This window comes from Humulus lupulus, chromosome 3 (assembly GCF_963169125.1).
Source record: "Humulus lupulus chromosome 3, drHumLupu1.1, whole genome shotgun sequence".
Classification (NCBI taxonomy): domain Eukaryota; kingdom Viridiplantae; phylum Streptophyta; class Magnoliopsida; order Rosales; family Cannabaceae; genus Humulus; species Humulus lupulus.
Genome location: NC_084795.1, coordinates 279,194,014 through 279,221,037, shown reverse-complemented (window position 1 = coordinate 279,221,037; position 27,024 = coordinate 279,194,014). Strand labels below are relative to the sequence as shown.

At 36.9% G+C, this 27,024-nt stretch overlaps 1 protein-coding gene across 2 annotated transcripts; it reads left to right on the top strand.

Annotated features, from left to right (window-relative positions):
• Positions 1-686: 686 nt before the first annotated feature.
• On the top strand, positions 687-3,136 carry LOC133824550 (E3 ubiquitin-protein ligase WAV3-like). Of its 2 annotated transcripts, none has more exons than XM_062257451.1 (5): positions 687-772; positions 1,070-1,138; positions 1,259-1,818; positions 1,910-2,256; positions 2,331-3,136. In XM_062257451.1, exons 2-5 carry the CDS (start codon positions 1,087-1,089, stop codon positions 2,926-2,928), a joined length of 1,557 nt encoding a protein of 518 aa, XP_062113435.1. In that variant the 5' UTR covers positions 687-772; positions 1,070-1,086; the 3' UTR covers positions 2,929-3,136. The 2 variants fall into 2 exon arrangements, with proteins under 2 accessions (XP_062113435.1, XP_062113434.1); XM_062257450.1 differs by having other exon boundaries at positions 695-772; positions 1,074-1,138.
• The last annotated feature ends 23,888 nt before the right edge of the window (positions 3,137-27,024 follow it).

Genomic DNA, 27,024 nt, shown 5'->3' with positions numbered 1-27,024 from the left:
AATGTCAATTCTTGAAACACAACAATTGAATTAGAGGAGGGCATCCGGTTGGAACCTAAATATATTCCTCCTTAATTAAAATCTTTACTTATATGTTACATTTTTTTCTTTATTATTAGTTTGTTGTATTTTTATTATTTTGCTAAAAGCTTATTAGTTTGGTGTATATTTATTATTTTATTAAACACTCTTTAGTTGTATATGAGTTTTATAATGAATCTTTATTAATTATAATATTTAATTGTTAAAATATTTTACTATAAGAATAAACTGTCCACGCACCACACCGCATTTTTTTTAGGGCTATGCGGTTTGAGGTTTAAGATATGTGAGTTACACTTTGATTATTTATAGTTCCAAAATTTTGAATTATAAAATATAAAAAAAAAATTAAAAGGTATATATATAAAAAAAAAATCAATCTAAAGTTGTTTCTTCATACGTACATAATTAAAAAGTAAGTAGTCAAGGAAGGAATTAACAATAACGACAGCAAAGCATACTTATCCATTTATCCATTTTCTTTTATCTATTAACTTTTGTGTGCTGGAATTTATCACTCAACTCAGTTAACTTTTAATTTAACTAGAGCTAAAGTATAGATTAACCTATGGTTAAGTTATGTGAACTAAGAGTAAGTGTATGTGGCTCTTCTATATAATAGAATTGTCTTAGTTCATAATAAATCAAACACAACCTTTATTCTTTTGTCAGAAGCAGAAGAAAGAAGGAGATATAGTGAAGGCTTCATCCACAGAACACCACCCAATATGTAAGGCTTCAATATTATTATGCATGGCTTTGTTACATTTATTATATATAATAAATGCAATAGTGTTAAGATAATATTCTATATATTTATATTTATATGTGCATGCATGCATGCTTATTACTATAAAGAACATGATGTAGTCATGTCATGTGCATGGTTTGGCGAAGTATAAAGATTTTGTATGTTTAATTGTTAAACAAATTAATTTGTAATTACTGGTATAAAATAATAAGCACACGTACGTGCATGTATATGACCAGTGTTGTATCTTTTTTCGTGCATGAATATTTGGATTAGCCAGTATTTTTGGCAAAATGAGCTTCAACGATGATCAGCCGATTGTTGCAACTACCCAAGATGTATCAGGTTTGTGTTTGACATTATTTTTCCATAAATTAATATCTGAATATTATATTTCACAACTAATATTAATTGTGTTTTTTTTTTTTTGGATCATATTTGAATTTGGGTCGATGCATGTGGCAGAGGAAAGATACAGGAGTTCATTTGTAGCAGGCAAAACAAAGTTGTCAATCATCAACAAGACAGAGGCGCCACTAGAAGAAACGAAATTCAAGGTGATGTTGGAGCTGACAGGGTCAGGACTCGGAAATGATAGACCTGGAGTTGATCTTGTGACGGTTTTGGATGTGAGTGGGAGTATGGCGGGTGAGAAGTTAGAAAAGATGAAGATTGCCATGCAATTCGTCATCAAGAAACTCAGCCCAATTGATCGTCTGTCAGTTGTGACATTCGAGGCTAATTCGAAGAGGTTGTGTCCACTGCGCCAGATTACTGAGAGTGCTCAATCTGATATTGAGAATCTAGTCACTGCTTTGGTAGCCAACGGTGGCACCAACATCACTGCCGGCCTTCAAACTGGCTTGAAAATCATCAATGACCGCACTCTCAGTAGCGGTCGTGTGGCTGCTATCATACTTATGTCTGACGGTGAACAAAATGCTGGTGGTGATGCGGCCCAAGTTGACATCGGCAATATTGTGCCCGTCTTCACATTTGGTTTCGGCACAAAACATGATCCAACGGTATGTACGTACGCACATGCATGTTTCATAGCTATTCACTACTTCTCTTTCTCTCTCTCTCTCTCTCTCTTATATATCCCTTTCTCTCTAGGTGCTCAATGCCATTGCACACAAGAGCAAAGGAGGAACATACTCAGATGTCCAAAACCAAGACAACTTGAGCATTGCATTTGCCGGGTGTTTGGCTGGGCTTCTGACTGTGGTTGTTCAAGACTTAGAGCTAACTGTCACACAAGTCGAAACCGAATCAACCATTGAGAATGTGCGTGCTGGAGCCTACCCTCAATCTAAGGGCAATGAAGCTGGCTCTGTAACCATTTCATTTGGTGATCTTTATGACAAAGAGATACGTAAGGTCATGGTAGATCTTGTTCTTCCTTCTGTTGGCAAGCGAGCAGGCCCAGGGGCAGATATTATACAGATCGATTATACTTACAGGTACGTATAGCTAATAAATTAATGCTTAATTTTGTAAAGATCATCATCATCAATGTTTCATTATAATTATATAGCAATGGAGGGAAACCCTTTTTCGCAAATACACTGTATGCTAACGTACGTCGCACGGGGGCAAATACGGAGGAGAAGGAGGAGGTGTTGGTAGAGGAGAACCGTCTTAAAACTGCAATGATGATAAAAGAAGCAAGATCCATGGCTGACCAGAAGAGGCTTGAGGAGGCTCGAGACAAGATCCTCAATGCCCAAAGCATGCTTGATGATGAGAAAACCCCTGATAATCCATTGATTGAGATGCTGAAAATTGAGTTGCAACAGCTGCAGAGGTTGATGAAATCACAACAGATGTATGAAAAAAAAGGGCGTCCTTTTGCACTCTCTTCTGAGACATCTCATGATCGCCAACGTTTCGCCACAAGAGGAGATGTGGAGAAGCTGCGTTTATTTGCTACACCACGTATGGATGCATACATTGACCAAGCCAAGGCATTTGATGAGGACCCATCCAAGCCATTGCCCACTTCGGACCAAGATATGCTCAAAGAACTCGCTGCAGATCCCCTTGGTACCATCGCTGGAGCTCTTAGCTACCATATTCAGTCTGCCATTCAGTCCCTTCAAGCCATTGACAAAATAATCAACAAAGCTCGTTGATCATATACATATACATATGATCTTATTAATTAATGCATGTGTGCTTTAATTATATATATACTCCTTGTTGTCGTTTCTGCTTTTGCTTAATTCAGTATTTAAATAATAAGCCCAGATCATAATAAAGTGGTGTGCATGAGATGGGATATGTATGGTTTGTATGGTTTGTTTGGTTTGTTGGTTGCCTAATAACAGACTTATTTAATAATGGTACATTTTCCTTAATTTTCAAGTTATATATTCTTTTTATTTTTTAACCTTATGAGCTCATCTAATATATATATTTGATTTATAAATGAGTAATGGGAGACAGATACTTAAATTTTACACAATTTGTAATCACAATGATGTGTGTTAATTTTTAATAATGGATAATTTTAAATGGGATCACATCACTTTTAATTGTTAGTTGAGATTAGCTACACAGGTGCAAAATGAGTGTCTCAATCATTACTCTTTCTAAAAAAATAATTATTCTTTCCCCCTACAGAGTCACAAGTATCAAAGTTATGCAAACACTACACAACTATCAAAAGTCATAAATGATGTAGTCATATAAGAGCAACTCTTATGGAGTTCAAAAAAGTTGTGCATTGTTATATTTAGCACATTAAAATAAAAAATGAAAAAAATTGTTACCTTTTGTATATTATCAATAAATATTAAATGAATTGTTGACTTTTTTTAGTTAATTTTGTATCTTGTACATTAGAGCACAATTGTAAATATTGAGTCAAATATAGTATTTACTCATTTTGTGTGCCAAATTTAGCACAAAATTTACATCTTGCATTGGATATGGTCTAAATGTTATCTTTATCTTCAATTATACTATTTGTAACTACCAAACAATTGTAGTGCTTATATTTATTGACATTAATAAATTAAGGAAAAATATCAATTTGGCTCATGTGTTTTGCCTGAATACTTGATCGGCCCTTATATTTTGTTAAATGACAAATCGGACCCTGTGTTTTGCAAAACGAATCAAAATGATACCCTGAGCCCAATTTTGGTCAAATAATTTTTAAATATGACCAAAATACCATCGAGTTTTATTAATTAATGAATTAAAAATAGATTTCTAAATTAAAATAAATTCAATTTAATTTAGAATAAAACTATTACTTTTTTTATGTAAAATAGTAAAACAAAAATTAAATCTGCTAACAATCTGATATTAAAAAGGAAACCCTAACTTTATTTTCCTTCTCTTTCTCTCTCCTACCTGAACCTCTCTCTCCTTCTCTCTTGTCTACCTCTCCTTCTCCACTGCCATCCATGGCAGCTCCAGTGTACGAGATCCCCTGGCGATACGCGCTCCACCAGCCTCCTCCTCTCACCGTCGCATTGCCACCTCGGAAGTTTGGAGGCTCGATTTGAGTCGTATGATATCGTGTGTGGCGATGAAACCAGCTCACTAGAATCCATGGACTCCAAGGTTGTTTGCTTCTATCTGACCACCTCAGCCAGTCGTGGATTACACTATCACCACCAGTAGCTTCCTCGTGGTCAGGGCTTTAAAGCCAAGCATCTTCTGTGACCAACCCTCCTTTCGCCTGTGAACTCATCCCATATTCCCATTCACATTTTGTACCAACTCTCTGATCTGATTTTGTGTATTTGATGTCATTAATATCTGTAAATATACTTGTAGGAAGATAAAATGGAAGAGGTTGCACAAGTGAGAGTTTGGGTCAGTAAAGATGCAGCATCACGAGGTTTAGTCGATGCAATAGGAGGTGTCTCTCGGGCTGTTGCAATAGCAAAACAGTAGGCCAATATACCACAAGACAGAAAGGTTTGCATATCAGTTTTCATCAATCAGACTATCTTTTTTGTTGTTATCAGTATACATGTGTTTTTTGTTTTATATTTATTACATCTTCGTCACCCAGTCAACAGAAGAAGAAGAAGAAGAAGAAGAAGATGATGATATTGGAGATTTAGGGTTTAGGGAAGGGAAGGGATGAGAGGAGTTAGGTTTAATTTTAATTTTTTTTTAGTTTTAGTTTTATTTTTTATATATTTTAATTGTTTTATTCATTTTAAAATCAATTTAATTTATTTTTTTTATAAAATTAAATATTAATTAGATAATAAAAAAAACTTGAAAATAATGAAATGGGGGCGATCTTTGACACAAAAGGTAAGTTATATTTAACCTGGACCATTATAATCTCTAGTGATATTTCTTTATATGATTGCTTATTAATTACCCATTCATTGAATGTTCTCAAAATTATTTTAATGCTTTCATGCTTCTTCGAATGCTCACTTATTTATTTCTTTGAACAGTCCCTCAATTCTTTGAGTGTTTACACAAAGTTTTATTTCAAAAAGAAAGAATGAGCATATATAGATCAGCCCTTTGACCTATCTCATCTATTTATACCCCATCACTAAAAGCTAAATGACCTACTTGGGATTTGTCCCAAAAAAATGACCAACTTAATTGGGCTATATAATGGGCAAAAGCTAATTATGGTCAAGTACACAATTATAATTATAGGTAAATCAAACCAGCACTCATGAAGACTTCACTTGATGCACTTCCTACTATGATTTTATGCTGCCTAGTATATATATAATGCTTTCTATTGTTATATTTTACAATTCTATTGCTACTAATTTCAAGTGATTTTGCTCTTAAATTTTACTGTCAAAATAATTTCAAGTTATTAATAATTCAATTTTCTATTGAACACTATTCTGTTCGCTACCATTTTTTAAGTAAGTGGCAACTAAATTTAGGGTAGCGAAACTAATTTATATTAAAAAAAAATAGGGCATATTTTCGAGAAAAAAACTGCAACGTAAGTTGTTTGCTTTTCATATGAGATATGCCATATTTACAAATTAGGTATTCTAGCTAATAACATTTGGGATAATTAAAATAACATTGGGTATGTTATTTTAATTTAAGTTAATATTAGTGGATCTCTTAGATAGTGTCTTTAGATATTTTAAACTAAAATAAATATATAAGAGTCGCTTATTTATTTTTGTGCATACTTTTGAGTGGAATCTCATTATAAGAAACTTAGAATATTTTTTGGGGGTTATATAGATAAGTCTGGCGAGACTTTAGACTATGATTTTATAAGTTGAAGAGTGTAAGAGGGCCCGAGATGTTGGACTCGGAGCTCGAGAATTATTATTTTGATAAATAATTGAAGTTTTATCTTTGGATTTTAGACTTAAGATTGGATTAACTATTTTGGGGAAAAGTAATTATCTAGGCAATATTTTTTGGATTTTCGAGAAGGATAATTTGGCCACTTTAATCCGGGGGCTCGGGTTTGAGCCGAATTTCAAGAATGTAATTTTGAGATAGGTTTTTCCTCAAAATTCTTTTATTAAGAGACTTAGTAAGCATGTAACAAAAGTGCAACTGGGGGTGGTGGGCCATATCTTATTCCATTTATACATACTTCTTTTATATGTTGTTCAGGCCATTGCTTAACTCGAGTTAGCTATTAATTTAACTAGAACTAGGGTAGATTAACCTAAGGTTTATGTTAACTAAGAGTACTGGTTATGAGTAAGAGTTGGCTCATGATAAGGCTATTATTGAAGTGAATGAAACTTGTGACTATACATTTCACAGGCATTCAACTTCAATTGTTAGCCTCATTTGTGATAGTTGCTCTCTTGAATTTTGTAAAGAATTAACCTACCCGGCCTCTTCATGTCAGTAGCATATTCAAAGATAATTTCAGACCAAACTTTATTTAAGGAAACAACTTGTATGGGGAACGAAAAAACTGAAGTAGGATATAAAAATACTAAATAAAAGGGATGTGGAGAGATGAAAGGTTCAAGAATGTTGCCTCAACAGATTGAGTCACTACAATGATATAATAACCATGTATTCTGGCTAATAATTGTTGATATATTGAAGTTTATTAGCATAGCTCTAGTAAAACTTAATAACAATTATATTGTTGCCTATCACTTAGTCATTTACAGTAATACATGATTAGACTGCTTGGTCGAGCAAAGGTATGAAACCAAATTGAGGCATCTAGTTCCTTTTGTGCTGGCAAGACATAGTTGGATCTATGTAGAAAAATGTTAGAAGATAAAGGAATTTCTTAATTTTAAGTTTTTTTTTATATAGAAATGAGAGAAATTGTATGTTGGATCGAGTATTTTCTTTCAAATTTGTGAGTTAACTTTGAATACTTTTACTTTTAGAATAAATTTAAATTATTAAATATCAAAAAACAATTAAAAAGTGTACATAAAAATCAATCAAAGGTTGTTTCTTCATGCATTATTAATTAAGTAGCGAAGGAAGGAATTAACAATAAGGACAGCAAAGCATTAATGCTTGCATATACTTTTCCATTTTTCTTTTTATCTATTTGCTTTTGTGTACTTGAATCTATAAGTACTTAACTCGAGTTGACTTATAATTTAACTAGACACTACAAGAAAAATGATTTTTAGGAGCGATTAAAAAGTGTCCCTAATAATGTTGTTATTAGCAGCGACAACACATTTTTGCCGCTAATATCAACTCAAATAAAAAAAAATTAAACAAATTATTATTAGGGGTGACTTTTGTAATATTAGGCGCGACTTTAATTTGAAAATTTTCTGAAAAAGAAAAACGTGGGATTTTTCCCACCTAATTTTTTTCCCAACTATTAACAGCGACATGTGTCGCCGCTGATACTATGACATGTTGATTAAAAACAACATTAGGGGTGCCCGATATCAGACCCATGCCTCAACTTCTTCTCCTTCATTTCGCCACTTTTCTCCAAAATTCCCAAATCTGAAACCCTCCCCACCCACCCTCCTCCAAGTCGTCCCCTCCCGGAGCCCACCCACCCTCCCCAGAGTTGTCGCCCCTCCGCCCCCGTCCCTCTCTCTCTCTCTCTCTCTCTCTTTCCCACCCTCTCTCTCTCTCTCTTCAGATCTGTTGCCACCACCGCCCCTTGTCGCCTCAACGACGCCGCCATCCCGTCGCCACCACCACCATATAGATATATATATATGTTTTTATTTAATATATATATGTTTAATTTTATTTAATTTTTGTGTTTATATATATACAGTCATGTATATGTGTATATGTGTTTATGTATGTTTATATATATATATGTTTGTTTATGCTTATATATATGTATGTGTGTGTATATATATATATATTATTCTGTACTTACTTTTATATATATATATATATATTGATTTTGTTTTCATCAATTTCAATGAAAGGGGAAACTTATGTCTGTGTTTATCGATTGAGGTGTCTCTCTTGGCTTGTTAATTGCAAGAGGTTTGTCTCTTATTTCTTCTTTTAATATTATTATTATTATTATTATTATTATTATTATTATTTACAATTGTTAGAGAAGTTTGAATATCCTAAATATTCATTCATAGTGAAGTAGGTTCTGAGATACATATTGTGTGTTGTGGTGATGACGGAAGGTTATGAACTTGTATGTATTACTGAAGTAGGTTTTGTAAAAATTTTGCGTGTTGCGGAGATATAAGGAAGAAACTTATTGTGTGTTATTTAAATTATTTTATTTAACTATTCACGGATGGTTAGGTCATTAGTATATACACACACACATACAAACGGGCAGTCCGAGCGTACGATTCAGATTTTAGAAGATATGTTGCGCGCTTGTGTACTTGATTTCGGAGGATCATGGAATAAGTACTTGCCGCTAATAGAGCTCTCCTACAACAATAGCTACCATTCAACGATCGGGATGGCACCTTATGAGTTTCTTTATGGAAGAAGGTGTCGATCACCGCTTCACTGGGACGAGGAAGGAGAAAGGCAGCTTCTCGGTCCCGAAGCTGTTAGAAAAGCTCAAGAAGCAGTAGCGCTAATTAGAAAATGTATGCTTGCTGCTCAAAGCCGACAGAAAAGCTATGCGGATGTCAAGCGACGCGATGTGGAATTCAAAGTCGGAGATCGAGTCTTCCTGACGATATCTCCTATGAAAGGTGTAAAGCGGTTTGGGAAGAAAGGCAAGCTTAGTCCCCGTTTTATAGGTCTTTTTGAGATATTGGACAAAGTGGGAGCAGCTTCGTATAGATTAGCCCTACCGCCAGCCCTAGCAGATAGCCACAACATGTTCCACATCTCAATGCTACACAAATATGTGTCAGACCCATCTCACGTCCCATCTCACGTCCTCAAGTACGATATGATAGCACTCCAGAAAGACTTGAGTTAAGAGGAACGACTGGTTAGCATCCTAGATAGAGGGATGAAGCAGTTACGGTCCAAGAGTATTCCAATAGTCAAAGTCCTATGGAGTAATAGTTCTGAACAAGAGGCAACGTGTGAGTTGGAGGAGGACATGCAAGGCCAGTATCCGTAATTATTTGGTAAGTAAATTTCGAGGACGAAATTCTTTTTAGTAGGGGAGAATTGTAGAGTCCAAGAACTTTACTTAGCTAGTTAGATAGTAGAAATAATAGCAATAGCTAGTAGTAGTTATAGTAGGTTTATTACTGTGGATTTTGGTTCAAGCCGGGACTTAGTTGGACACTCGTAGCAATACTTGTGGATTTTATAAGTTTAACCTATAGTTTAAGAATATTAATTATAACCTAAGGTTTGATTAATATGACTGATTATGGAGATGATAATTATTATACTATAAGGTTTAGATAGACCCAATAAGATATTAACACTTGTCATGTGTATGTTTAATGAGAAATTAAGTATTTTTGAGGAATAAGTTTAATAAGGGCAATATTTGAAAATCCTAGGGTCTGCCAGCAGCTTTGAAATCGTTAAAGGACTTAGTCAAGGCTGTTTACTCAATTCAAATTAGGCTGAAAAAGTGTAATTACGTGTATAATATTTCAGCGTATGCCGATATATCGCAGCTCTAGGGGGTGATATATCGCCATACGCGAATACAAAAAACAAGTAGCTTCGCATGACAACCTCGACGAGCCTCGGAAGCATCAGTCCAGGCGATATATCGCCTAGCATGGGCAATATATTGGCTGTGGTGCATGGTTTTTTAATGATTTTGAAACCGAGCTCATTTTAATCCTTAACCTCTTAATAAGTCCAGAATCTTTTTGGCCGAGTCTTCAGCCTCTGCTGAACGATTATTCAAATGTTTTTCAATTAAAAAGGCATTATTTTATTCAAGCTAAATAAAGATCTTTTCATTCTTAAACTCTATAAATAGGACCTAGTACCCAGCCAATTATTCATTCATCAAGCTGAGTTCAAAGCCTACAAGTTGCTAGGATTACTTTAGAGTGTTAAACACTTGGGTTGGGGTTATAAGCTTTATCATTATAAGCTTACTAAACTCTTGGGAAGTAAGGTTTATAGTATATTTCGGTGTCTAGGTGTAGCTCGGTCATAAGAAGCATTCAAGGTATTCCTATTCTTAGTTCCTTTCAGTACTATTTCATTAAGTTCTTATAGTTTTCTCTTCTCAATTCCTAACTCATCTTCTCTATTCTTGGTTAGGCATCTAAGTTCTTCGAACTTAAGATTTCTTGTTGGTAAGTATCTTTTTGATGGAGTAGTTCATTATTTTCATCTCTTTTCTTTAGTATACTCACCTCTCTATTACGGTTTTTAGGAGTGTTCCAAAGTCCCAATATTGTTTTTACATTCCGGTTTTTGGTAAGGAAAATAGGGTAGATTTGTATACTTTTATGTTGTTGATATATGTCTATGATATGTTTTTAGTTGTTTTAGTATATGAATTTTCTAGATAACAAATCACATAATTTGTTTAGATAACAAATATATAACTTGTTTAGATAACAAGTCCCAATAGTAGATTCCTTGGGCATATGATTGTTTAGATAACGAGCCCCATAAATTTATATGACTTGTTTAGATAACTAGTCCCGTAAATTTTTGGGCATATAATTGCTTAGCTAACAAGTCCCAAGAAGTATGATGGGCATTGTAATAGGTATTGTATTTATATAGTCATATGATTATAGTTTACAGTTTATAGCTACAGTTTATGTGTATGTATATGTTTCATGATTGTGGTAGATTTTCCTTGTTGGGCCTTAGGCTCATTCCTTTATGTTTTATATGTGCAAGAAAATAGTATGGCGGCGAAAAGGTTCTTGGCAGCTTGGGAATGTGTATTGAGGCAGAATGTAATCGGTAGACTGCGCAAACGATTTGGTGATGAAGTGTTTTCTAGTCTTTTAAAATTTTACTTTATATGTATTTTTCCGCATCTGAGTTGTAACAATTTTAAGATTTAAGTCATGATCTATTTTATTTTCAAAACAATGGGATCACATATCCTACTTATGAATTTTTATGTATTTAACATTTGCTTTAGAGTTTATAATAAAGTTATGGTTATTTCATATGTATGTTTTCCTTAAGATTAGTGTATATGTATAGTAGTTATTAATGGTCCAAAGTCTAGAATAGTAGGGTCGTTACACATCTACCCTCAAAGGCAAAGCTCTAAACCACTTCCTAGATATTACCACCTCCCCGGTCAGTAACATGGTCCCAAACCCCTTAGCATGCATCTCATGAGGTCTATTAAATCTATCAACTATTCTCTTAGAAACAAATGAATGAGTGGTTCCAGAATCAATTAAAATATGACAATCAATTCCAGCGATAAAAATCTGACCTGAGACCATGGAAGTGCTTGCTTCTGCCTGAGGCTTGGTGAGAGCAAACACACATGTTGGAACCATAATATCGTCCTTCTTGTGGTGCTCTTTAACCCCTTCCTGAGTCTTTTGTGGGAAATTTTTCTTGATGTGTCCTTCCTTACCACAACCATAACACGCGTTTGCCCGGCATTCACCTTGGTGATGCTTCTTACATTTATCATATTCTGGGTACCGTACCCATTCCTTGTTACCATTGCGATTATTTCCCTTATTATCTCTAGCCCTTTTATCTTGGCTTGACTACCCTGCCTGGTCACTTCATTTCCTTTTCTGATCATTAGCGTTATGACCTTGGGAGGCGTTCTTCCTTGCCTCTCTTTTAGCAACACCTTCCTTCCAGATTCTGTCTTCCATTCTTTCAGCAGTGAGGGCCCTTTCCAGAACCTGAGCATGTGTACTGCTGCCCCTACTGATACAATCTCCACTTCTCTGGCTATCATAGGCTTTAAGCCTCGAACAAATCGGTCTACTCTAGTTGCATTGGTTGGCACTTAATCTGTCACAAACTTGGCAAGCCTGTCAAACTTTAGTGTGTACTCTGTCACCGTCATATTCCCTTGAGTCAAGGTGGCAAACTCATCCACCTTTGACGTCCGAACTGAAGCATTGTAGTACTTGTCATTAAAAGCTTGCTAAAATTCTACCCATGTCATTGCAGTAACGTCTCTTGCTTGGGAGATAACTTCACACCAGATTCTTGCATCGTCCCTCAGCATGTAATTTGCACATGTTACCCTGTCATTTCCTTCAACTTGCATGAAGTCCATAATTGACCCCATCATACTCATCCATTGCTCTGCCTTCCATGGATCAGCACTCCCCTCAAACACTGGAGGATGTTGCTTCCGGAACCTTTCATACAATGGTTCCAAATGATTGCCAGCTTCAGGAATCGCTACAATCGGTGCTATAAACTGTTGAACGTCTCTGATCAATGGTGTTGGCTGAGCTTGTTGCTGCCTTAGCTGTCTCGGTTCCCTTTACTCCTCGACCTATATCCTCATGTCTTCTTACATGGCCATAAACTGCACCTCCAACCTTTGGCAAGTGATATAAGGATCTTCCTCGCGCCTATTTCCCCCATCATTTGGCGAAGGGTCACTGTGGTTAGCTCGTGTATTGGGTCTCACAACACGTTGGCTGTCAAGGTTGCGATTCACCCCAGCATTCCTTCATACTGATCTTCTAGAAGCCATGGTTTCAATTCGTGCCTGAAGCCAACAGTGTATCTTAATGTAACTCTTTCAAATCAAAAACCAAAACATACTTTTAAATCCATCAAACAACTAATCTCCATTTATTCATAAAGCCCAAAATATTCGAAAACATCCATCATTCAAAAAAGTTCATAACCCAAAAAGTAAGAACAAAATCAACTAAAACTGATATGTTTACAACAAAACGTCTACAACCACATCCTATGCACAAGAAAAGAACTTTTGAGCTTATCTAACAGCTTTACTGAAATTTCTTGATCAGATGGTTTGTTGGACATTGCGAATGTAATATTCGCCTTTGCATTTCATGGGTATTGTGGTAATTTTGGCATGTGAGGGCAATTTGGTAATTTATGTTGATGCATATGTGAATTTTTTTTATTATTTCATGATAATGTGTGATATATTTCATGATTATAATATGTGTATGTATGGTAGCGGCAAGACACGATTCCTTCAAGTATTGAGGGTTTAAGTGCCAATTGTAATATCCGCTTTTACTAGTAAGGGTATTATGGTAAATTGCATGACATTATGTGTTTAATTATATGAATTATGATATGCATGATTTATGATGTATGTTCATTTATGTGTTATGTCAAGCAATCCACTCACACGTGTTTCTTCAAGTATTAGGGGCCAAAGTGTAATAGAAGTTATGTAAACGACTATAAAGTCGGTCAAGTGTGCACCACACTCCATGTTCCGAGCAGCTATAGAGTCGTACAGGTGTATATCATGCTTCTATATTGGCCCCACCATTATGGCATGCATTCCGCACACTAATGCCGCCCATGGCTTATGTAACGCCCTAGATACCCCAAGACCGTTACGGTGAACGTTGAACCGTGAATTTAACTCGCTACCCGAGTTCTTTGGTTAAAAACATGATTCTAGGTGTTATTAATAGGTTAAGGTAGAAAACCAATCAAAAGGAAATGATATATTTTATTTAAAACATAAAAATGGTCATGGGCCCATCAAAACATTTACAAGTTATTTACAACTCAAAATGGTCATTACAGTTTAAATTTAGAACCCGCCGACCTAAGTGGCAAAAATAGGGTAAACCCCCTAGCTCCTCTAAGAACATCTTGGCCGTGGTGGTCAAGCGACCGCATATGTACACAGCACCACCTAAGCTCTCCACTCAAGGCTGGGTGAGCTTTTCTTTCCCTTTACCTGCACCACATATCACCCATGAGCCAAAGCCCAGCAAGAAAACATAATAATGTAAGCATATAATATCAAATGATGATCATGATAATCATACAGAGCTTATAGCTCTGAATCAGATGAGTGAATATCACTTTGTGGTTTCATTAACCATGAAAGAGCTTACAGCTCTTAATCAGATGAGTGACTTAACACTTAAGGTTCTGGTAAACCATAATGAGTGACTAACGAGCAAGTCACTAGCTTAAACAAATGAGTGACTGATGGGTAAGTCATTAGCTTAAAAAAATGAGTGACTGATTGTAATGCCCCAAATTTCCTAATAAGCTTTAGGACCTTGATTAGGAGGCCGGGAGGACCATAATTGATTTATTATAGTACTTAATGATTATATGCATGTTTACGTGAATTATACTATTATATGATGGTGGATGCATGCATATGGGCTCATATGTTAATTATGAGGGTAATTTGGTAATTTGGCCACTGTGGGCGTAATTGTATATTTTGGGTGCATGATTGTGATTAATTAATATAGCCACATTATAAGGTGGATTGGTTCGAGCTATCGACATGAGACGATCATGAGATGTAAGTGTTCGGTCTAGTCATAACGGGTTTAAGTCCGGGGCTCGGGGTGAGTCTCGGGGTGATATTAATGATTATAGCGTTACCGGGGATTTTAGGGTAACGGGATTTGAATTATTGGTGTTTGAGGGTTTTGAGATTAGCAGGAATTGGGAAGCGTTAATTATGATTAATGGGTTAAGCTAAAGTACCAATTTTACCCCTAGAATGGTTTTAAAGGCTTAAGATGACACAAGGGTAATTTGGTCATTTGGAGTTTGGATATATATGACTTAAGAGGGCTGTAGAAAGAACAGGGCAAAACAGAATTCTCTTCTCCCTTCCCGTACACCAATCTTCATCATCCTCCTCTTTGAAGTTTTGAGCTCTTGGTGGGGATTCAAGCTAGGGAATCCATGGGCTGAGTTAGTGGACTTGGTACAATCATTGGGGAAGGCTCAAAGCTGGTTTTAAGGTGAGTTTTAGTCTTTGAATTCAGGTGGTGCTCTGTTTTTAAGCTTTGGTTTTCAGCCTTTGATTCTTGTTGGAAGTTTGGATTTAAAGGGGTTTTGAGTGATGTTTACTTTGGGTTTTGATGAGGGTAAATTGTAGAGGATGTTTGGTGGTTGAATTGGGTGTTAGACTGTGAATTGAGACAGGTTTGAGGGACTGGTTTGGGAGGAAAAACGCAGGGGAAATTTTGAGATCGCGTGCTGGTTTTTGCCTGGTCTGGGCTGAGCGCCGCGGCGCAGCTGTGGTGCGCCGCGGCCCTTGGCGTCTGGCAGGGGGGAGCATTTCTGTTTGAAGGCGCGCCGCGGCGCAGTAGGGGAGGGCCGCGGCCCTTAAGGCTATTTTGACCAAAAAAAAATGTTTTTAGCTTGGGGATTCAAGCCATAGGCCTCGGGGTTGAACCTAGTACCCGGTTAAGTGGGGATTGATGTCCCGGAGGCTAGATATTGACTTGGGAACTTATGTTGATCATTCTTATTGATGATACCTTATATTTGGTTATGTCTAGGTGATCGCTAAAGGACTAAAAGTTGATAGTTCTCAAGGGTCGTTCTTTTAATCGTTCTAGCTCGACTTTGAGGTAAGAAAACTGCACCCTGTGTATATGAGACATGCATGGCTATTCTTGATGCATGTTGGTTGATTATTATGTATGACATGCATGGCTATTATTGATGCATGTTGGTTGATTATTATGTATGACATGCATGGCTATTATTGATGCATGTTGGTTGATCATTGTGTATGACATGCATGGCTATTATTGATGCATGTTGGTTGGTTATTGAGTATGACATGCGTGGTGATTATTGATGCATGTCAGTTGATTATTATGTATGACATGCATGGTTATTCTTGATGCATGTTGGTTGACTATTAAATGTGACATGCATGGCTGTTATTGGTGCATGTTGGATTGCTGGATATATTGCATATGATGCATGAGAAACATGTGATTGGGACATGCTTTATATACTGAGTATGATATTGTTCAGAGCTTGAGCCTCTGTGTTTATGCATGGTCCTAATAGCACTAATACATGTTTAGTAAGCATGCTAAATGCCTCGTTTATGGATATGGAACGTGTGATATATGATTGGTGGCATGTCTTACTTGTGAATGACACTGACTAGTCAGGGACCGACTCTAAAGTCGAGAATCATGCATTGAATGGCTCTATGGCATTAATGCCAGACCGACCCTAAGGTCGAAGAACTTATAAGCGTTTTCCTGGTCTATGACCAGATGTTTATGGCCAAGGTATATGACCTCGGTGACTGTTTGTCACACGGCCAAGGGACGCTGTCCATGGCACGACTCTAGAGTCGGGAGGAAGGTTATGTTGGTGACCATTCACCATGCACCTGTCCTAATCAAACTTATGAAAGGATCACTTATCAGTTAAGCCCTGGTGACCCTATCGTCACATGGCTAGAAGGAGCGATGCTCATTATTGTGACTTTTGGCTATTGTCACCTGACTGATAGTCCTGAATGGTTATTATGATCGTTGTTGATATTATATCACGCTTTATCGTGTTTTCTTGCTGGGCTTTGGCTCACGGGTGCTACGTGGTGCAGGTAAAGGCAAGAGGAAGATGGACCATCCTTGAGCTGGAGAGCTTTGGTGATGATGTGTACATATGCAGTTGCTCGTCCGCCACGGCCGAGGTTTAAAGTGGAACTAGGGTTGAACCCTGTTTTGCCGCTTAGAACAGCATGTTGTAAATATTTTCTGTAATAAACTCTAAAATTATATTTTCGGGATCCTAATGTATATATTAAACGTTCTAGTGAAACGTTACATCTTAACCAAAATGTTTAAACCCTAAGTCGCTAATCATACTTAGTTACACGTTTTGGCCAAATGACTCGATTAGCGAGTTTAGCACTGTTTACAAGGCACACCGTAACGGTCCCTGGAGTTTGGGGCGTTACACTGATGGGTAAGTCACACGGGGCTCGGCACCCATAGCCATGTGACTAAATAGTCAATGTGGCTCTAAGTACCTAGCCTTTGGCTAGACAAGCGCTTATAGTATTCATCGAACTTGAGGTCGGTCTGGCATTAACGCTCTTCTAAGTCATTTAATGCAGATGTCGATTAGATCTAATCTTTATTGGCTTGCGTTGAACACGCTAAGGCCGTTCCTGACTTATGAGTCAGCACTGTGTGACCAGTGCCCAGTACCACTGCCGAACTTGACCAATGAGTCACAGCTTCACAGTTGATACTGACACCTTTGCCAATTCTGACTATTCAGTCAATACCATACACAAGTGAGCAAGATTTTCTAAGCATTCAATAATCAATCTATGTCCACATTTAAACATTCAACATGCCTCATAAATAACCATGCATGTCACATATGGGGTGCAATTTTCTTACCTCTGATTCGAGCGAGAATGAATAAAAGAACGACCCTTGAGAACGATCAACCCTTAAGTCCTTTAGCGGTCACCTAGTCATAACCAAACATGGGACACCATCAATAAAATGAATAACAAAGGTTCCCGAACCAAGATCTAGCCTTCGGGACATCGAATCCCACTAATATGGGTAGTAGGAATGATCCCGAGGCCTAAAACTGAGTTCCCATGATCAAAACACCCAATTGGCCTCAAAACCACTCATGAGTCACGGCCCTAGAACCTTGAGCCGCGGCCCCCAGCCACACCAAGAGCAAGCGTCGCGGCGCCCTCTACTCATTTTCGCGGCCCCCAGCACACCCAAAACCTCACCATCTGCTTCTTCGAGCTTGGGCCGCAGCGCCCAAGAATAGGGCCGCGGCCCCCACTCGAGAACCTGCCATAACCTCATTTTTCTCCATTTTAAACCTTCCAAAAGCATACCTAAACACTTCCAAACCCAAAAATCAAAGTTCTCAAACTTCCCAATGATCCAAAATCATCAAATCCCGAGGCTCAAACGAATCAAAAACTCAACGATACACAAAATCTAATTCAAAGCTTAGAAACTCTAAAAATTCAAAACTTAAAACTTAGATTACCTTTGATTGGGTTGTTTCTCGTTAAATCCTTCGGTCAAGAAGCTTCTAATATTTCCTAAGATCACTATGCCTCGATCCTCGCTTGATTCCAACTCCTAGAACTCAAAATTTCTTCGAAATTACCACGAACGTCACAAAGGTTAACGGAAGATAAAAAAGTATTTTAAACATACGGTTCTATCTGACAAACTACTTCAGGCTTAAGTAACCTCAAATAAAACCTAATGCTCGAGATCCCAAAAACATCCCCGGGGGCAAAATAGTCAAAACTTCCAGAATTTACTCATGATCTCAATAACTCCCAATTTACCTTCAAATAATCACTCTCATTACCCAATATCTCAACAATTGACCCAGTTATGACAAAACCGCTAATTTGCAACATAGGACCGTCTCATGTCGAATAGCTCGAATATATCCCCATAATAATGGGATCTCATCCATAACTCACAATATGCACCAGAAATACACAAATATGCCCTCAACGGGACAAATTATCAAAATGCCATAATAATCAAATGTGGACCCACATGCATGCATTTAACATCATATTATAATATAATTCACATAAACATGCATATATAATCACTTAATGGAATAATTAAACAATTATGGCCCTCCCGCCCTACTAATCCAGCCATTAAACTGCATTAGGGATTTCGGGGCATTACAGCTTATGACGAGCTTCTATATTGGCCCTACCATTTCGGCTTGCGTTACGCACGCTAATGCCGCCCTTGACTTATAAGCCGAGCTTCTATATTGGCCCTACCATTTTGACCTGCGTTCCGCACGCTAATGCCACCCTCGACTTATAAGCTGAGCTTCTATATTGGCCCTGTCATTTCGGCCTGCGTTCCGCACGCTAATGTCGCTCTCGACTTATAAGTCGAGCTTCATCATCATATATGACGGATAAACCCTAGACTTGTAAGCCGAGATTTTCAATCAAATATAATAGATAAACTCGCCTTATAAGCCGAGCTTTTCAATCAAATATAATAGATAAACTCGCCTTATAAGCCGAGCTTTTTAATCAAATATAATAGATAACCATCGATTTATAACTTATCAGAGCACTTGCTCGGATTCTAACCGTCCAATGATTAAGTAAGCATGAGGGCCCCTAGGTCCCATTTATCTTGGCGCCCCTAGGTTTAACCAGCTTATCCTCATCTCATGGCCACTCGTCGCGGTAATGAACCGGACATAAATAAAATCAAGCAGTGTGACGGGGATCAACCGTCTAGGATATGACGGACTTCTACCGTTCATATTTTCTAAATCAGCACTCACTAGACTAACGTCTCTAAGCAACTTTCTATGACAGTCTATATATGTGCATGTATCCCTATACTAACATACAAGACAATAATCATTTCATGTTGCAGCCATACAATATAAGTTGACTTACTTAGAGTCCTTAGCGCTCAGCAAGTTTTCACCCTCCAACGTTCAGTCCAGTTACGCTTAGCCAATACTGTAGTTATCCATACAGTATACTCGGATTAATTATGGCACTCATAATTCATTATTATTATTTTGGGCAATTTGGTCATTTTAATAAAAGTCATTTGTAAGGATTTATAATCCTTATTTGGTTTTAAACCTATTAAGGAAAGTCATACAAAATATTCGAGACTAAACCCTAAGTCTCGGGGAGGCCTATCCTAAGGTCTCGATACCTAGGCTCAGGTATCACAATGGTATTTTCTCACAATCCGCTAAAAATCTTATTCTTTCAAGATATCGCTATTAACCCGCACTTTCGACTAGTCAGTTAAAATATGTAAGATTTTAGCCGGTATTATATCCAGAAAATACTAATAAATTCCTTAATTATTTTTAAATAAAATAAACTCTTAAATTTTCCTTTTATTTTTCTTAAGGTTTTAATATCTAAAAATCGTTTTAAGAAAATTGCCTAATTTTTCTTAATTAGGAAAACCATTAAAAAATTTCGATCTTGACTAATTAATTTTCCAAAATCAATTAATCAATTTTACTTACTAGAAAAATAATTCATTTAATTATTTTCTCAAATTATAGGGTTTTAAACCCTCTTTTAATTTATTAACTATTAATAAATTAAATCTCTTATTTTTAGAAAGAATAAAAGCTCTTTAATAAAAATAATTCATTTAAACTCAAAGGGGTAATTTTAGTGAGAATATGATTTCAAGACTTACCAATTTATATCTTGAAATAAGCAAAATTTTACTTTTTATCTTATGTTCCAAAATCTCATTTTTACACTAAGTGTGAAAAGCCTATTTTTCACATTTTTAACTACATACTTCGCTAGTTCATAACTTGAAATTTACTTACCCAATTGTTACCAAAATTTCCCAATTCCATTTTTGTTATGCCATTTAGGTCTTTGTAAAATCCTAGGTCAAAATGAGTATTTTTGATTGGTGAAATCATTTTCCAACAATGAGGTAAAAATGACATTATTTTCAAGTCCTTATTTTTTTTCTTCCAAACTTTAACAGTTAATAACTTTCAAACTGTTCAACATTTCCTTACCAAAATTTACAGTGGAATAATAGGTTATGCCAGAAACATGTCCACAAAATTTTAGAAAAAACTGGGTTCATTTTCCCTATACAGTGGCTGTCCAAACTTGGTTCCGAAAATAAGAATACGAAAAAACAGTTTTTTACCTAAACTTTGAAATAGCATAACTTACTCATTTCTAAACATTTTTTAGTGTTTCAAAAGCTCAATTTTATGTAATCAATCTCAACAACATCACAGTATAATTTAATTTTACAAAAACAATATACAATGGCTTCTTGACCCCTTGGAAGTCATAGCTCAAAACATGTTTTGTTTTAGGGTATCCTACAAAACCCTTGGGGGTTTTGGTTCCCATTTTCAAAAATCAATACACATGCATCATAAAAATTATTAAACAACTACCATACCCTTATTACATCACCAACAAGAAACTTTAAGCATTAGATATACAAAATAATGCTTAAAACTAAATATCCTACAACAAAATCATCAAAAGTAAACTTTTTACCTCTTTGGTGTTCTTGCTTAAGGTTTGGACCTTCCTATAAGCTTTGACTCCTTCAAAACCTTTCAAAAACCCTAACCAAGTTCCCCCAACAACATAGTTAATTAGCTATTTGAAACTCTATGCTTAAAACTTTACAAAAGCCTAGATTAGTGAAACTTTACCTTAGGGAAAAATACTTCCTAGACCAAGACTTAGCCTCCAAGTTTCCTTGGTGTTCTTGAGGTTGAATATTGAGATAAAACTTTGAGAGGTCTTCAAAAATCAGATGAGTGAATGAGAGAGAGTGGTGTGCTCGGTTGGGGAGGGTTGGAAGAGTTTATACTATCTAATTTATCCTAAAAACACTCAAGTGTTTTACTCCCACTTGCCCACTTGACAATATCTCAAACTTTTAAATAAATGGGATTTAAACTCAAATAGTTAATAAATGGGGTTTCAAAACATCACTTGGCCGGCCACCCCTTGCTATATATATGATCATTTCATTTTTTTTTTTTTTTATAAAGATTAATGAATGTTTCATAAGAAGAAAAGTCCAAATTGGCTTTTGACACCTTTTACACTCTTATTAAGTTTTAATCACCAAACTTAACATTAATTAATTAAATTAAATGTCTCTCACATTTAATTTAATTAATCACATAATAAAATTTAACCTAAGGTCCATTCATGGAATAAAATTCCCCATTTCGGCAAAATTAGGCATTTAACACAAAATGCCTTAAATTTTCCATTTTCTTTTAGGTTTATTATTTTTGACCAAACTTTAACTTTTATGAATGTATTTTATGCCCAAAATATAATTGCCATGATTTTTCATTTTATTTTCCAAGATTTTTACCCGATCAGGGTTTTTGTGTCGGTCCAGGACCGAAAGTCTTATCTTGACTTTTAAAATCATAAAATTCATATTTTGGCTAGCAATAACTCATGGAATACTTACAAACAAAATATAATATTATTTAAAATAATATTCTTAACCCGGGGGAAAAATCCCGACCCGAGTCGTTTAAAGGTACCCGAAAACGTAGGACGTTACAGTTTCTCTCTTCCCTTTCTCTTTCTATTCTCTTCTTTCTCTCTTCTCTCCACGGCAACACACCATCACCACTAAGATCCAACCTCTGGCAACCACCATTTTTTACATGCGGTGGCTCATTGGATTCGCCTTCTTCCGACGATCTCAACCACCAAACGGCACCGCCCAACTTGCCGTCAATTGTTCGGAATTGTCAGTCAAAGTTTTGGTCCATCAACTTTGATTGTGTTTTTCGGCCAACTCCGACCACCCCCTGACGAGTGGTTGGTACCTTTGGAATCAGCGTGGAGAGAGGAACAAAACAAACTAATCCATTCTGGTAAACTCGCCATTTTTCTCCGGCGAGATTTTGGGTATCTCCGCTCTTTGGAAGCGTTTTTCGACAACACCGACAGTTTTTTTGGGCTAATGAGTTGCATAATTGTGATGTACTCATTGAGGGGATCATTTTGATATATGTCATGCATATATTCGTCAATGTTTCCGGTACACCACTCACTACTGTCACCAACTGCTATTGTGTACCGCTTGGGTGGGGTTCTAGAACTTGAAATTTTAAATATGGTCATATTATATGTTGTTGGACATGATTTTGAATAAGGAATGCAACAATGATAATAATTTGCTCATTTGATGCACGTAGGAAAAACATGATATTAAAAATCGGACTAAATCACTCTATGATCATTGTTAAGCTTAGGAGCGTCGCTTTGGACTCGGATTGAAAATTCTAAGGAGGTACGGACTCAACTTGACTGTTGGACTTATTTTACTCGTATTGAATTGCATTAAACATATTCCAATTTTGATATTTATAAAATGTTTGAAAAATTGAAAACTTAATTTGAATGTTTTTTGTTCTGTTCTGAGGGCACTGAGTGCCAAATATATTTTTGTTCACTTATTTATGCAGGTTATGATTATTTTTGGGTTTTATTCAAATGCAACTGTTATGTTGCCCAATTTTCTAAAATATAAAAGGAATATGTTTTTTTCTTTTCATGTGTACCTACATTTGGTTATACCGATGAGAGCCATAGTGATAATGATTTGTGCATGTTGTTGTTTCACGACCTAGTCTCTGTGCCATCATAGGTAGATCAGGTTTCCACTCACCTGTAGGTGTAAAACCTAGCATCTGTATACAGGAAGTGTTCTGAGCCTCCCCTTGTGGTGGTTATCACACTACAAGAAATAAGGTCTTTGCCGGCGCATTTCGTAATTTTCGGCGCAATTCGTGAAATGCGCCAGCAAAAACAATGACTTTTGCCGGCGTTCATTTGCGCCGGCAAAGGTTTGTAAATATCAGACACTTTTGCCGGCGCATTTCACCTAACATGCTAGCAAAATTCAACGTGTATATTAAACTCAATCCACATTTTCAAGAAGGTAGGTGGTCAGACTTTTGCCGGCGCGTTTAGTTGCGCAAGAAAAAGTCTAAAAATGCATCGGTAAAAGATATAATTATTTAAACGGTAACATTTTGGATTAAGGTTTTCTGATAGACTTTTGCCGGCGCAACGAAACGCGCCACCAAAAGTCATAACGATTTACACCAGCCGCTGAGCCCTTCTTCCCCGTTTTTTTTTCTTCTTCCTTTTCTTTTTTCTCTCTTTCTTCTTCTCTTCTCTCTAGCTTTCCCTTCTTCAACCCTCCACCACCCCCACCAGCCGCACCACCACCACCCCAACCCTCCACCACCCCCACCAGCTGCACCCCGAGCCCAACCCCCCCGCCCCCCTCTGATGACATCCCGAGCCCCCACCCCACCCCGACGCCACCGCGAGCCCACCATTGCCGCCCCCTCCAAGCCACCCCCTAAGGTAAGTTTTATAATATAGTTTTGTATTTTATTTTATTTAATTTATGTATTGAATTTTTTTTTATGGAGTTCCCGAGCCACTGCCGAAGCAGTCGGAGCGGAGCCACTTCACCCACTGTAATATTTTTATTTACAATTTTTAATTTATTTTTATAATATATGTTTTTAGTATTTATTAATTGTTTTTTTTTTGTAAAATTAAAAAAACAGATTTGAATATGTTTTTATTTTTATTTTAATGCTTTATATGTATATGTTTATTTTTGCTGGTTAATATTTATTATATTGTATTTTGTAATATATGTATTTTATTTAAAGTATGAACTTAAAAAAATCTGATTAATAATGTATGTTTATATTTTTAAATTGTCTCGGGAATTCCTCTTTCCCAAGGCATCATTTGGCAGAGGCACCTATTGGAGAGGTTGGATCTACAGAGCATCAGAGGGCGTAGAGGACCGCCTGTGTATATGAGAGGAGTTGCGTGCCAAAGCAGATTTGTTAGGAGACGATTTTGTGGCAGGAGTTAAGTCAGAGCCATCTCTCTTCTTGCTCTCAGGGATCCCTTGTCATTTGGCACACGCAGCAAAGGTCTCGGAGCATGCCCTTTCATACTCAGCCTTTGATAAGGACAAAGTCGAAGAAGCATGGGGAGACTTATTTAAGAACACTCCCAACTGCTTCGCACACGTAGCCGTGATCTTGGCAAGGGACATATCGCCCTTCTGTGTTTTGACCCGCATAGCACCAAGATCGGTTTGATCCATGAAACAGAGCCGAGTCATGATTTGCATGAAGTAAGGGTTCATTACCCCTCTGATGCTAATGGTGTTTTCCTTGGACTCATGAAGGAGTCCTTTCTCTGTCAGCAGGTATCGTCTCTCAACACTCATGCTGACTTGAGGCCACGCGAAATCTGGAACATAAATAAAATGGCAACGCATAAGACCAGGTCAATGGACAGTCATTTAAACGCAATATGCTTGCGTGAAGGAAGAGAAAGAACAAAGTAAAGAGATAACTTACCTTTTATAAAAACCCTGGCCAGGGGAAATATTATTTGAGGTAGAAACTCAGGGTACCACGCACCTCCAATTGCAAAGAAGTACTTGTCCTAATTCCTATGGGAGCTGTCGAAATCAGTGAAGATTGTTCGGTCTTTTTTGGGGGAAAGGTAAAAGGTTTTCCAGGGCTTGCCTTCTATCGCTTTGTTCGTCGATTTAGTGAAGCGGGCATAAATGTCATCCGACTGAATGTCAACATTCCTAAGAGCTCCGATCATCTGAGCCCTAACTATGGACTGAATGGCATTCGGGAGAAATTGAGAAATGTGAGCTCCAAAATTTGAAATTATCTGTACTAGCAAAGCAGGAAGAGGAAATCAGAGCCATTCTATGTGCCTCAGACTCATGACGATCTCGTTGGGCTTGACCACATCCTTGAATCGCCATTCCTTTAGCTCAAAGTTCATGAGCATTCGAACCGTGACGTTGTTTGGGATGTCAAACGACTTGCGTAGGCGATCGTATGCAGCTTTGTATCCTTCGCGATCCACAGGCTCGAGAGATGAACGTGAAGACATGATTAAGAGAGTTGGGAGATTGGCTATGGAAATGGAGGGATGATCGATTTAAGAGTTTTTTCTATCTAAATTCTTCTCTGAAAAGCTAAAACGAGGTTTGAAAAGTTTGAAATGCAGTTATTTGAACTTAACCAACAAAATAGGAAACAAAATGCCTTAATCAAGTGCAATACTCGGTAATGGTGCTCGCATTAAATTCTGAATGATGCATGTCAGGGGTCTATGTGATCGTGCGCCTGCAACCTAACTCAATTAACGGGAGGTGACGGCTTTGGGCGAAATTTTTGGCGTTGAAGAGTCAGCCAAAGGTTTGAGTGGATAGGCGTGCTTTGTCCGATCGAAGCTTGGGCCGGGGGGCATCTGTTGGACCCAAAATGTTCGGCCCGAAAACCCTTTCCATTTTAGGTAAATTAAAACGGGTCGTTTTAGCTCTACAGAGGCTCCGAGGTCAGAAGTCATGGGTAAGAGGCGATCTGGGCCTCTGACTTTCGTACATTTAAGTGATCCAAGTGAATTTTTGGAGGGAAATTCATATATGCTTCTCACCAATCAGGGAGTCAGCTTAACCAACTAACCATCTCACATTTTTGTTCTATAAATACTGAGCTCTTATTCAGATAAAGGGATCGAAAAACTGACTTAGTCATCGGAGTGTCTTTCTTGCAGGTACCCCTGATAGTTCAATGATTGACAAAGTTATCTTCATCATCGGCGAAGGACCGGAGAATTGGAACTCATCGACAAATACCTCCAGATATAGAAAGGCAAAGTTGTTACATCAACACCATGGTAAGACAAATACAAAAGCATCTGACTGATTGGCGCCACACGATTAAGAAACACTAGGTAGAGGTTGGAGGAGAGGTGGATAATGAGAGAACGAAGTAAAAACCTTTTGGGTCGATTACTTCTTCTTATTGGGCAATTCTATGCGGTTTTTAGGCTTCTGATTCTCAGCATGTATGCCTTAGTTTTTACATTAATGTTTAATTATAAAATTACAATCTAGATTAATGAGTACTATGTTCTGTTTGAAGCGTATATCGAAAAGAAATAAAGAAGCTCGAGCAAAAATGACCATACCAGGAGGACACGGTTCCAAATCCATCGTTGCCTGTTTATGATCACGTAAATTATAATAACCTAAATCTTTACATTTACGAAAATATTATAAAGGTAACAATGTTTAAATAATTTGCTTTTTTAAATGGACCCGTCTATTGGCCAACTTCCGAGCATGATCGACACATTCGAGCACCTCCACAAGAAGAAGGATAAGTGAATTAGTAATGTAGCGGCGACAAAACATGTAAGTTGCCTAACCTTAACTAATTTATGATCATTTAACTTTAAAAAAAGTTTAGTAAATAATTAATAAATATTAATTATTAATTGGTTGGTGTCAATTAGTAATTATTTATTAATTATTAATTAAATTTTTAACAATTAAATATTTATAATCTATGTGCCA